Consider the following 13,974-nt stretch of genomic DNA (forward strand, 5'->3'; position numbering starts at 1 on the left):
ATGCTAGTTAAAGATTTTTCCTGTGGCCCATGGTTGCTTCCCAGGGAGGGAGGCCGGGGTGTGATGTTCAGGGAGGGTGCAGGAGAGGACCCCAGGAGGCCCAGGGACACCATGGAGGCCCTGCTCCTGGGGGTGGGGCTGCAGTGGGAAAGGGCAGGGAGGCTCTGAAAGCCAACGAAATTAGCTCTCCAGTGGGCCCGAGCATTCAGGGACACTTGACTCTCTAGTACAACCTCTGTTCTAATCCCCTAGGTCATGTTTTTCCCTTTTAAAAAGGGATATTTCATAGCCTTTTAAATCAATCTTTTCAGCTCCACTGATTTGGAATAACATGCTTAGCAGCTTAAGAACTTCTAGCTGGGCCTTCAGCAAGTTGTCCTTCCACGAGCCCATTTTCTCATGAAACGCTGGCCTCCAGGTCTGGCTGGGCCTCTCCCAGTGCTGGCACTGTTGGACCCCGGTCCTATTCCGGGATCCCTGGGAGAGATACTATTCCTCCCTCCCTGCATGTAGGGAGCTGCTCCTCTTTCCCCACATCTCCAAGACGGAGATCATTCAAAACACAAGCCCACAGCACCCCAAAAGGCCACGCTCTTGATCAGGGGCAAAGACCCTATTTCAGGCCCAGGAACGCGCACTCCTCCTCGGAGTTTCCGTTTCGAGGCAATCTGGGCTGTAGGGAGGCTTTCTGCGTGTCTGCCCAGGCTGACAGGAGGAGCTTATATCGGCCTAGACAGATGAGAAGCTGTCAGAAAGCAGTGGCCTGGAGAGGAGGAGGTGTGGTTATCAACACGGTTAAACCAGCGTGGACACTGCCGACCGAAGCTCCGTGCACAGCCTTCGGAAGCTGGCTGTGTGTGTTCACCACCACGAACCTTTCTGCCTCCTCCAGGACCTTGAACCACAAGCCTTAATGAACCACGGTCGTCTGCCTTCAATCCACACTCGGTCTCACTGATCTGTGAAGCCAGTGTCTCCCGTCAAGTTACAGAAATCAAGGAGTTTACACCAGAATGAAAAGTCCATGTTTTCTAAGATTGTGTTCCTATCACCGGACTACCGTGTAAGTCACACCCAAACAGAACCAACGCTCCTTTCAGTGGAGATCCCTGGTTTGTGTAGCTTTTTGCCAAACCTGAGCGATGATGAACAGGCCAGACAGCTTCCCATGTGATGTGATAGAGATCCTGAAAAGCCGTCCTGCCCAAAACAACCCTCCCCATTCCGGGCCATGACATTCTTGCCGTGAATGACTCCGTTAGTTAAAGGAGCTGCTTTAAATACAACCCCGTAATCTGGGAGTTCTTAGCTTCCTTCATGATGCTGTCCACACACAAGCTGTTCCGTGTCTTCAGATAAGTGGTTGTTTTTTTTTTTTTTTAAGATTTATTTATTCGACAGACATCACAAGTAGGCAGAGAGGCAGACATAGAGGAAGAGAGGGAAAGCAGGCTCCCTGCTGAGCAGAGAGCCTGATGCAGGGATCCATCCCAGCACCCTGGGATCATGACCTGAGCCGAAGGCAGAGGCTTTAACCACCCAGGCGCCCCAGATCAGTGATCAGTGATCACTTGAAAGTGAACCAGCACCAGACTCACCGGGAGGCTTGTTAACACCCAGCTTGCTGGGCCCCACCCTCAGTTTCTGATAAGGGTCCGCCTGAGAGGAACCAGAGACCATCTCTCTCGAGCCCCGGGGACAAAGTCGATGTTCTGGTCCGGCACTCACTTTGAGAATCAATCACTGTCCTATTAATTTCTAAGGCATCTTCATGAGATTGGTAGCTATAGTGTGAACACACTCTAATAGGGAGTGAGGTATGAAGACAGAGGGCTCTGGAACAGAAAGGGGTCAAGGGCCCAAAGACAGGCTGGCTGAACAAACTCAGATCTTCTCAATTGATCCACCAAAGCACAAGTGCCGTGGGCTGTCCAGACGCTGCTGGGCCTCTGACTCTGGCTTTCTTTCCTGGTGTCTTCTGCCTGTGGCCCCCAGAGGAAAGGCGAGGCTGCAGGCAGGGCCCGACAGCCCAGGCAAGGATGGGGGGCTCCTCCTTCAGCCATGGCGGCCCCTCCAGGAGGAGAGTGAGTTCACACAGCTGATCTGGCTGTCAGAGTGCTGTGGGCTCTTGGGGGCTCCTGACACCAGGCAGAATTTGCACAGGACTCAGCCGCGTCTTAAACAACGTTTCTTTTTTGCCTCTTTGCAGACCCTCTGCTTCCTAACAGGATAAATTCAAAGGAAAACATGCTCTGACCCTTCAGCAGCCTCTTGACACAGACAACAAGGAACTCCTTAGCGGGCTGGCTAAGGAGGTGGGTGGGGAAGGCTTCATCACAGGAGCAGAGGCTGGGAAGCCACCTGTCAGGTGGGGCCTCATGACTCCCCTCTGGCCCCGTCTGGAGCTGGTTCTGTATGTCAGTGGAGAAGGAACCGACACTTGAATGTCCGCATGGTATCATCAGGGTGTCTACTGGGCGAACAGTTCTGTTAGTGATTTCGCCCTTTGTACATCTGAAAACACTTTGACATCTTCCCCGTGACTCTATCAAGAATCCTGGGAAATCACCAGAATGGGAACAATGACTGTTTGACAGAAGACCACTGAGAAGAGAAGCACGGAAATACCAGTGGGCATGGAGTCGAACCGTGTGTGCTGACCACACATTGTGAGATCCTGAGTGGGGGGTCCCTTTCCTAGGCCCTGGTTTTGTCATCTGTGAAATTATGGACAAGGTGATGGTGAGGCATTCTGACAGACCCACTCAGGAATGAGCTGCTCAAAGAGCAGGACTGGCCTGACGTCAGTGAGGTGAGTAACAGTGACTCAGAGAGACAAGTGCCCCCCCAAGCTGTTGAGTAGGCCATTAGAGCATTCCCACTGCCACCCACTGTAATCACCCTGACAGCATGGGCTCACTGGGAACTCCAGTTGCCTTCTGGACCTGGCAAAGACCGAGGCCCCCAAGAGAGGGATGGTAAGGGAGACCCAGAATGCTCTCGGACTGTGTCTTCAAGTCCCAGGGAAGCCAGCTGCTCACTGGAGAAGAGAAGGCCATTGCCTTCGGCATCTCCTTCACCAGGTGAACTCAGTGGACACGACCCTGAATGGCAGGCCCCGTGCTAGATGAGCAGAAGTGGAAGCGAAGGAGACTCACTGTCCACCCAGGAGGGAGTCACAGTGAGAAGTGGGAAACCGGGGGGCTGGTGCTCAGCCAACGGGCCAAGTCCAGCCACCAGTCATGTCACAAAGTCTGGCCCTGGCCCTGGGCTGAATCAGCATGAAAAAAAGGAGTGCCCTTTTATAACCCACACCTAGGTGCTGCCTCCTGCCCAGGTGAGCACCACCTTTTTCGAGGCGAGTGCAGGAGCCTTAAGACTTGAGGAAGGCTCCAGTTCAGAGCAGTTCCCAGGCGGACACCATCCTCCACACACACAGGGGAAAGCAGATGCGCATGTCTGACCCCAGCCAATCCCCTGGCTGGAGAAATTATGGGCCTGCTCTCTTTCTGAGACTCAAATCCTCTACACACATGCCATCCGTGGACCCAACTAGCTTCCCACCTGTGATGTGCTGGTAAGTGACTGTTCTCCCCCCTGTTCAAGATGGCCAAGAGATCCACTGGGCCAAGTCTCAGGCACAATGATCAGACTCCCTGGGGGAGATAAGGTAGACACGACATGCCCTCAAGAACCAAGGGGTTCTCAGCCTCTGGGAGCAGAGAAGAGGCAGACGCAAATACCCACGGGACAGAGGAGAGCATGGAAGATGCTAGAAGGTCCAGGTTATGGGTGGGGGAAGAACCAACAGGGAAATTCAGAAGAAGGGAAAGTTCATTTCAACTGGGGGCCAGTTGGCCTTCCAAAACAAGATAGAGCCTGGAGGGACCATGCCTTACGATGTGAGAAGGCCCCAGTTCTAGAGCCGCTCCCACCACAGTCAGCCAAATCATCTCAAGATAGCCGGTTCTCTCCGATTTCAGATGGACCATTTGCCCTAAGTGCCTCACAGCTTTATGAGAACTAAATGAGAGCTGATTTAAATGCACACTGGGTCAATGAAAGCACCAAATATAAAGTTTTTGTCATCACTTGGCTTAGAATGAGGAGGTAATGAGGAAGGCCGAAAGTACATGAGGGAGAAGGGGGGAGAAGGGGTGCGAAGGGGCGCGGGGGACACCTGCCAAAGGCAGGGCTCACGCAAACACCCCCTGGGCTCACATTGGGCCCCAGTGATTTTTTTTTTTAACTTCCACAGATAATTTTGTTGAAGAGACTCTAAGAAGATATGTCACAACACCGAAATTCTTCGGCATCAGGAACATGAAAGTCCCAACCAGAGAGGTGTCTTCCCAGCCCCAAGGGACAGGAACGCAGCCACTTACAGTTGCCGGCCAGGGAACCAGGGCCGGGGTCCGGGGTGCTCAGCAAACACTCCTTACATAAACGGACGGGCTCCTTACCTTACTGCCTCCAGCGGGGCGTTACATTCACGCTCCATGTTGACTTGTAACCACAAGCCAGCGGGGCAGATGGCATCTACCCTCGTCCCTGTCAAAGATGGGGAAAGCAGGGCTCCCGGAGGGCACGTGACTGTCCACATCCCGGCTAGCACTGCCAGAAGGGAGCCTGGACCCCTGCCTCCACACCTCCTCACACTACGCACTTTCTAAGAATTGTTATGGCAGCCGATCGTCACCCCAACACCTTTCCTGACTTTAGAGACAGTCTCCCGCGTGCTGTTCGGAGCACTCTCCCCAAAACACGTCGCTGTATCAGACCCTTTCATCAAAGGCGGTCCTGTTCTTACTCCCAAGGGTACTGGTTTATTGCAATTCAGAAAGTGGTTTTGTGCATCCCAGAAATGAGTGTCATGGATGCGCTGGTCCTTTCACCAAATAAGAATTGATTTGGGTTAAAACCTTCAGTTTGATTGTTACCAGTCATTGCTTCTTAGAAGAAAGGGAAGGGTATTAGGAAGACAAAAGGGCATTATTATTATTATGGTGGTTGTTGTTGTTTTTACCATGGATACTCTGCCTACAAAGTCAACTGTCAGTGTTGACAGATGGCCAAGCCGCAGGAAGGGGGGATAGGGGGCAAGCTCTTGGTTAAGGTGGCACTAAGGGGCTAGAACCAGCTGGGCTGATCTGGGGTCTGAAATCTGGGCTGGAGCCCAAGTTCTAGCCAGTGAGGGTGGGACGGGGAGCCCTGCCTCCCCCTCCCCCGGATACCCTCTCACTGTAGCTACCCCATGCAGGTCAGTGCCTTTCTACGAGTCTGTGACCTTCTGGCTGCGGCAAATAAGGTAGCAAGGGAGAGCAGAGGAATGGGACCTCAGAGAGAAAGCTGAAGCATGTTCAAGGTCAGAGCTACCCTCCCCTTTCATGATCTACCTCGGCCACTTTGGCTGACCTACTTCCTAGGGAATGTTTTCATTCTAATAAAAATTCATGGTTCAAAGGTTTTGGCAGAAGGCTGGAAATCACACCCACTCCACAGCTCTGTTGAGGGATGCCTGGTGATGTGTGCTCGGGCTGAGGGGCTCAGAGGCTCCCCTAAATTGGCAGGAACCAGGGGTGGGGGAATAGAACTTCCAAGGATTCCCAGTTCCTGAAGGGAGCAGTGGATTAGTTAAGAAGAGGTTGGGGGCCTTAACAACAAGTGTCCACATGTCCATCAGTGTGGTTGGGTCAGCTCTGATCTCTGCAGCTGGAAGAGCATTTAGCTCTGACCAGGGGGTCTCAGGCCTGTCCAGACACCTCTGGTGTTAGTATGACAGGGAGAGGCCAGAGCACTGCGGGACCTGGGAGAGCTGAGCCATTAGCTAGACAGCGTACGCTGAGGATGAGTTTACCAAATTCACTGTTCATGCCCCCTGTCCGTGGACAGAGAGAACGGGACACAGAGTAGGGGAGGAGGCAAGCTGAACCAGAGCATAAGGCTGGTGTGCTGGGGAGCCTCACGAGGAGCCCTGAGCAGACAGCAGGGTATTAGGCAGATGGCAGAGATAAGAGAATGCTAGAGGCAAATTCACCAACCACAGTCTTAAAGTTATAGAGTTTAGAGCTGGAAGGCATCTTGGAGATCACCTTCTCCAACCCCCTCTTGCGCAGCTAGGAATTCTGGGTCGTGGCCACGGTGTGGAGCCAAGCCTAAGAGCCAGGTCACTGCTCACACCCCCTGCCCAGCCAACCACTGCTTGTGAGGCCAGTGGTCTTTCTGGCACCCTCCAGCCTCCCCCAGGTATGAACCCCAGCTCCCCGGCTTCAGCGAAGCTAGGAACGCCCTCCTGAGTGACCGTGAGCATCCTGGAAGGTTCCGAGAACCACCCCACCGGCCATTCCAACCAGCCATACCTTGTGTGAATAATGCTGGTCAACAATCCTCGCCAACCCGAAGTCCCCGATCTTGAGCACGAGGTCCTCCGTGCTGATGAAGATGTTGGCAGGCTTCAGGTCCCTGTGCAGCACGTTGGCCGAGTGGATGTACTTGAGCCCTCGGAGCAGCTGGTACATGAACAGCTTCGCGTGCTCCTCCGTCAGCGTGCCCTGCTCCAGCAGGCGCGCCAGGTCCGTCTCCATGTGCTCCTGGACGATGTAGGCCACGCTGAACTTGAACAGCTCGCCCTGCAGGTCAGTGCCCTTGGGCCCCAGCACCTCGTACACCTTCACGATGTTGTCGTGGTCCAGGCGGCGGATGATCTTGATCTCCCGGAGGGCGTGCTTCATGCTTCGGGCGTCACTCAGGACGATCTTCTTGACGGCCACCTTCCGGCAGGCCCTGCTGTCCACGGCCGACAGCACCAGCCCGTTGACGCCAAAGCCCAGGGGCTGGAAGTCAACAAAGCGTCCACCAAGGTCATACCCATAGACACTGGCAATGCAGTCCCCCTTCTCAGCCATCGTCGGCTCAGTGGTAAGGGTCCGCCTGGGCGATGGAGGGGCGGTCAACGTTGGCCAAGCCCCGGGGAGCAGCTTTCCCAGCACACCTCATTCTGTCGAGTCCCAGAGCTGAGGGTTGCTTTTTCTCGTGGTGAGGTCACTGCCACCAGCCCTCTGGAGATAGGAGTGGCATCTGTCCATGCTTGCTGAGCTGCGGAAGGTGAAGGCTCAGACTGTTTTCTTGACCCGTGTCAGGAGGGCTGTCCACCAACTCCTCGGTACTCTGAACTCTCCCTGAAATTTAGAATGGCTCATGCTTTCTTCAAATGTAGCATCTTGGAGAGAAAAACCAGTCTCATGATCTATGTGAATGTGATGTTTCCTACCATAATGAGCCTCAAGGTAAAAGATCCAGAAACTCTCCTCTTTGAATCTTGTGTTAAAAGGCGTTCCTTCCGGCTGAAATGCAGAGCTGTGGCTGGGCTGAGCTCCTGGACTTCTGATGGCCCAAAGCTCAGTTTTATCACAGCGTCCAGAAGCCTGGTAGCTCTTCTCTGCGTCCCAAGCAGGATGAAGGGATCCCAGCAATGGATTCTGGAGGCCTCCAGGGGCTGCTTTCTACTTCTGCCGGCTCCCCTTTCTAGCAGCTCCCCTTAGATGCTGCGACCCAAACCAGGCTGGTGGGCACTGGTGAAGAAAGCCGGAGAAACCCAACCACCTTTCTTGAGCTCTACACCAAGTTACCCAGGAAGTCCCAAAGCCGAGGGGCACTCAACTGCCACGCCAGGATCCTCCAGAGGCCTCCGACGGGGCTGCGTCCTTGGTCACCCCTTCCTCCACGCCACCTTGCACAAGACTGTGCTGCTGGACTCGGACAGGCTGCAGGAACGCAGCATCTTTCAGACCATGTCTCCTTTCCTGTCAAAGAAATAACGTTGGGTAAATTTCCACACTCCAGCCTCCAACACCTTCCCACTTGCGTGTCCTTTGTTAACCAGCCCAAGTGTTATTTGATCTGTCCAGCCAGCTGAAACGCTGCTTGCTCAGGGGATTCCAGGCTCTGCGCTGCCCAGCCGCCCCTCCTGCTGTGCACAGCGCTCCCCTGGAAGGGAGAGAAGATGGATTGATTTGATAAGATCGTCAAATGGTGTGCCTTTGATGTAAATGCCTGCTCCCCAGAGGTTCACACACCCAAACTGTGGGTGGGAATGATCTGCTCTGACTTTTGAGAAATTCACTTGTGATGCTCTCTAAACACATACCTCAGTACTAGCTGGGAAGGTTGAGAGTAAAAAGTAACGTGCTGCAGACAGAAAATAAAGGAGCGATAACTTTGTGTTTCTGCTTGGACCCCTTTGCTTCTCCCTTTTGCAAATGTCTCTGGGTATTTTGAGAGAATTTGCCAGGTGCTGATGTTTAATTACATGTGTATCTCTTGCTTTCCAAAGAGGCAGCTTAAGCACACACATCAAATAAGAGAACTTTACTACCACCCTATAAAAGAGACTCTCTGCCCAGCAAAGAAGGGCACAGACTTAGCAAGACACCAGGACCAGCATGGTGAACTGTGTTCTCTTTGATGATGAGGATGTAGCTCTGCAAAGCAATGGTTCAAATCCTATCCTGACTGCCCCCTTGTGGCTGCTGACTCAAATTACAGGCACAGGACCTAAGGGGGAGGGAAAAAACTGCAAAACAAACCATGTAAAATCAGACCTCTGGAGTAAAGGCAATGTCATAGCTTTTAAGGGAGTGGTAGGTTTTACAAGTTTATTAAGTCCATAGACATTCAGAGAACAAATACTGTATGCTGCACAAAGGAGTGAATCTGGCAGAGCTATTTCTTAGTACTCATCACCCCGTTGGGTCCTCTATTGGGATGCCTTCGTATCTGAATTTTGCACAACTCTGCAAATGGTAAGTGAGGCAAAACAACAGTTAGCTCAATGTCTGAAATTAAGGGGGCAAATCAGGAGACATAGATGATCTGAAATAGTAAATAATCAGATCCCCTCTGAAGACTTATGACAAATTTGCCAAGGGTCTGGAACATAGTAAATGCTCAGCAGATGTTAGCTATTGACAACTTTGTTAAAAATTCCCTTGCATTTAAGTAAGATGGACCTACTATTCTAATGTTTTGTCAAGATCTTCAGTGATTCTACTCTGCATGTTTTTACTGGTCCCAGCAGCAAAATAACCTTAGTCTTAGAGAAATTTCAGACTGGGAAGCAATCACAGCAGACAAGTCTAGTGGTCCTTAACTGGGGATGGTGCTGCCCTGTCTGGTTAATTCAACTAGGAGTCACTACTGGCCTTGAAGAGGCAGGGCCAGATTGGCTAACCATCCTGCCAAGCAGTTCTGTCAGTGAGTAACTGACACGAGCCCCCGAATGCCAGCACATTCACTGTGAGACCATGATTCTGGTCCAAGTCCTCACTTTGGGAATTTGAGAGCACGGAGGTTCAGAGGAGGCTAGCTCAGTGCTCTAGCATAAACAGGGTCAATAAACATTTGATGAATCGAGAAATGACTACCATTCACTCTGAGGATTCCTTGCCAGTTAGGGGCAGTGCTGGGACCACCCTCTGTGCCATATTCTGCGGCCCATGCAGTGATGTCCACCTGGATACCTAATTCAAGGGAACCAAAGAATCACCCCGGTCCCGCATTCTGTTCTCCTCTCTCCCTGTGCATTTGGTAACATAAACCAAACTGGAGCTGCTTTCACTCTCTATCCATATGTCTGGTCCAGTTCCCAAGGGCACAGCAAACGGGCAATTATATATTTTGCTTTATGAGAAGAGATGCTTAAGCCTTCTTCCCTTGCCAGCTCCCACTGGGGTGTAAACAGACAGGACTGAGCACCTAAGCAGGGAGGGAATGACATCACCAGCAAATGAGAGCAGGATTTGTTCCAGATCAGCTGCATTGCAGATAATCTGTGAATAATTAAGAGGTGCTTTATTTATTTTTAAAACTCTTTCCTCTTCCTCTCACATGGGGGCACGGACCACCTCCCCTGGGTGCACATGGGCACACATGCATGCACACGTGTGTGCCAGTGGTCTCCCTGATGAGCTATCAGCTCCAGCGGGCAAGGGCCATGTCCCCTTGGGAAGAGTTGGTCCAGCCACTCGGCCTTTCTCATGGGCCTCTAAGTACACTTTTTCAATTCCTGCCTTCCTTCTTTGCCTGCACCTTCCCGGTTCCCGAAATGTCCTCCTGCTTCCTCCCCACTTGCTGAAATCCTACCCATCACTCAGAATCCAGATGGCATCTCACTTCCACTCCAGAGTTCCCATTCCTGGAGTGTCCCCGGTGACATTCTCCCTGCTCTCCGCTCCTGCAGTGTTGGTGCGTCTGCTGTGTGACATTTACCATATCTGAATCTGGGCTGCTAGGTAGCTTTTTATCCATGACCATCTCCCAGCTAGACTTCTAGCTCCTCAGGCTCCAGCACAAAGCTGCCCTTGGACAATGACTGTGGCTTGGGAGTGTCTGAGAACACTTGTCCGTTAAGTCTACAAAGTGGTCATGCCCACATGTCCTGCAAGGTCAGCGTCCCCTCCCTGTGTCTGCTGCCTCAATACAACTTGCTCCAGAAGGTTCTTCTCACGACAAGCCCCAACCACCCAGACACACCGCCACCCCCTTGGGAGCACCTTCTGCTCCAGAATTCCAGCACTAAGCAGGCAGCCCCTGACCGGCCGTTTCTCTGTTCCCGTGTGAGTTTGCTCTTCCTCATCCCTTCTCAGTCCTCTTTACTTTCTCAGTTTCTAGAATTCCTCTATAATTTCCTGGGTAAACCTCTGCCTTTCTCCACAGGTGGGCTGATTACAAAACACCGAGTCCCTAAGACGTCTTGGATTAGTGGTTCATTGTTTGTGTGACACACCAGGGGGTGTGGGCCCACGGGTCCTGGAGAGAGGCAGGCCCAGCATCTGGAGATGTGCCCACCTGGGCAGAAGAGTGATTCTGGCAACTTCTTAGGGCAAAGCACAGCCATGCTCCGTTTGAATTTGGTGGCTCAGAGCTGATCTGAATCAGGTGTGACTTCCAACCAGGGAGTTGGCATTCACCTTGAAGGAAGGAAAGGTCATGGGTTCAGCTGTGCTCGAATGACAATGAGCAAGAACACGTGTAACTCCTGCAAGGACAGCCCGGGCTCCGGTAATTCATGGTGAATGTCGTCATAAAATTCAGGAGTAGAAATATCTATCCCCAGGACTGGATGGAGCTAGCAACGGAGCTTCATCTCTCCACTGATTTCTCCTGGACTCTCCTGCAATACCTTATCTGAGGCCAATTAATTATCCTCTTACACATCCAGCCTTCTAACATGTAGAGGCAAACCAGAGACGAGATGGTGTGTGCCAACTGTCCCTTGCTGGGTTTCCTGGGGATCTGGTTTACAAAGCGGCTTTGGAAAGTCTAAATTTAGACTCCATTCTGCCTGTTCAGATCCTCTCAAGCCTCATGCTGCCATCAACTTTCAGCAGGAACGATGGATGGCCCCCGATGAGGGGCTGATATTTCACAGACAGAGCTTTCTTTTCTCTCCTGAGCACCCAAAAACTTGCAGGAAATCCTTTTCAGGCAAGGCTAATGTTTACAGTTGAACAGGCTGCGCACTGCAAAAATTCTAGGTGGCATCATTTACGTTAGAGTCCAGTCTGTCTGACTCTAAGGTTCGTGACCCTAATCACCATAGCCCATGTGAACGAAGTACTCTAGACCAGAGATCAGCAAATTTTTTCTGTAAAGGGCAAGAGGATAAACACCTAAGGCTTTGCAGGACAGACCTTCCATGTTGCAGCTACTCCAGCCTTGCTTTCCAGCACAAAAGCAGACACAGATAATACCCAAAAGAAGTGCATGGCCGCATTTAAAAAATGTTTATTTACAAAGAAGAGGTGGGAGACTGAATTTGGTGAGGAGGCTGCAGTTTGTCGCCTCTGTTCTAGATGGTGTAGGAACATTCTCTAGCTTGTTCCCGAGGTGGCACTGAAGTGTGCTATGACTCAGACCTTTCCTGCTCCCCGTGCATGGTCTCCTCCCTTCTGGCCTCAGACCTCCAGCTGCCTCTCATGGTGGCCCAACCCCAGGCCTGCCTGCCCTCCCAGGGAGCTACCCTGGGCCAAGTTGAGCTCATCTGCAGGTTTCCTGGCCTCAGGGCCCACAGGCTACCCTCTGTCTCTGTGATTCTCAGGTATTGCTGACTGCCTTACTCCTACTCAGCTGGCCTTTACCAGAGGCTATCTGGAGAGGCAGAGAAGGTGAGGTGATGAAGACAGGGTAGCCGCCCAGACTGAGACGTCACCATGGGCCAGGAGCTGCGCCCGAGGATTTTGGTTTGTGTCCTGCTCCCATGAAGACCCCAGAGGGAAGTGACTTGCCCAAAGTCACCCACTAGCAGTTGACATCTCTAGAAATGACCTCTCAGCACTGTTAACATGTGATCTGAGCCCAAGTGAGTGACCCTCACCACGAAGCACCTAGGGCCCATGTGACTTCCGAGGCCCAAGGAAGGGAAAATTGGGGGACAGGCGCACCTGTGGTACTTCCCAAAGGAAAGCAGCCCCAGTGTGGAGACCATGATTCCCTGCCCACTTTATGGAAACAGAAACTGAGAAACAGAACATTAAAATGAGATTAAGAGTTAAGAAAAAAACCAAAACCAAAACAAAAAACTGCAAGCTTAAACAACCATCCCTCTCCCTTCCAACCAGTTCTTGGACTCTTCTCTCACGTAAGCCTCGGGTACACCAGAGCCCGGGCTGCAGAGACCGGCCATCCCAGGCGTGAACGGAGCTGAGTGTTCTCCCAGCTCCCTGACCTCACAAGGTCCTGGTGCTGACATGGGCCACCAACCAGGAACCATTCCCACTTCCTCTGGGTGAACAAAAACAGGTCTGCGTGAACCAGCAAGCAGCTGAGCCCGACCAGGGATGACCCACCATGGTTCCGACCCAGGGTTTCTCAGCCTCGACGTGACTGACACCGTGAGCCTGGTCATTCTCAGCTGCGGGGCTGACCTATGCACTCTAGGATTTTGGCAGCACCTCTACATACCAGAGCACCCCTGAGTTGTGACAACCAAAAGGTCTTTAAACACTGAGACTGATCGCTGGTGGAGGAGGCACCTCATCGCTCCCAGCGGAGAACCACTGGTCTAAAGCAGCCGTTTCTAGAACTGAAGAAGAGTTACTTGTTTTATGCAGCTGTATGGCGCGCTGTTGTCAACAGTTCAGGAACCCTGGTCTCTACTTACTAAATGTCAATAGCATTTCTGGTTCCTGTGACAACCTCACACATTTCCAAAACCCCGTAAGGCAAGGGGATATCCCACACCAGCGCTGTTGAGGGCCTTGAGTCAAAGGCGTGGTAACCCAGTCCCTCCTTGGCAGCCATTGGCTTAGGGGTTGGTTATATGATCCTGTTTAGGATGGTTAAGTCTTAAAGGAAATCCCGCTTCGGGGGATGGTGCTCAGGAAAAGGCCTCCTTCCCAAGAAGAAACCACTCTGTCCCTGGATGTCTGTGGGAGAGAAAGTGCTGTTGGTGCTACTGCAATCACTTTGAAACCACACAGGGACAAGCCTGGGGACAAAGGCCACCACAGGAGAGCTGGCAGATGGGGGGGAGGGAGTGCTGACATTGCTGAGTGGCCAAGCCAAACCTGGAAATGCCCACCTCCAGCTTTCTTGCCCCGTGAGGCTGCTAAGCTCTATTTCTGTCTAAGACATTTTCATCGCCTTTTCCCCCTTTTATTTGAAGGGGACATGATGTGACAGTAACTTGCCAGGGACATGGTTGATGGGAGCGGAAGAGGAAGAAGTGCAGAGCGCAGGGCTCCGGACTTCCAGGAGCTTGTGGTCCGACTGAGAAAGAGGAACCAGAGCAATAACAGTTACAAAAACAATCGAGAGCCCTCAGCTCATGTGGGAGTTAGGACGCGGCAGACGGAGGACGGACCAGTCCGAGCAGGGTGCAGAGGCTGCGGAAGGCAAGTTCTGAGACGGCCCCCCACGACCCCCGCCTTTTGGCTTCAGGCCCTGCGTAATCCCCTCCTCATAAGAGCGTGCTGG

At 52.3% G+C, this 13,974-nt stretch overlaps 1 protein-coding gene across 3 annotated transcripts in view; it reads right to left on the bottom strand.

Annotated features, from left to right (window-relative positions):
- MAPK4 (mitogen-activated protein kinase 4) overlaps positions 1-13,974 on the bottom strand; it is a 144,715-nt gene that overhangs the window by 41,743 nt on the left and 88,998 nt on the right. For all 3 annotated transcript variants that reach the window (XM_059140146.1, XM_059140144.1, XM_059140145.1), the window contains one exon: positions 6,360-7,802. In XM_059140146.1, coding sequence (XP_058996129.1) covers positions 6,360-6,905 — 546 coding nt within the window. In that variant the 5' untranslated portion in view covers positions 6,906-7,802. The remainder of the gene's footprint in view (positions 1-6,359; positions 7,803-13,974) is intronic.

Source organism: Mustela lutreola, chromosome 11 (genome assembly GCF_030435805.1).
Source record: "Mustela lutreola isolate mMusLut2 chromosome 11, mMusLut2.pri, whole genome shotgun sequence".
In the NCBI taxonomy this organism is placed as follows: domain Eukaryota; kingdom Metazoa; phylum Chordata; class Mammalia; order Carnivora; family Mustelidae; genus Mustela; species Mustela lutreola.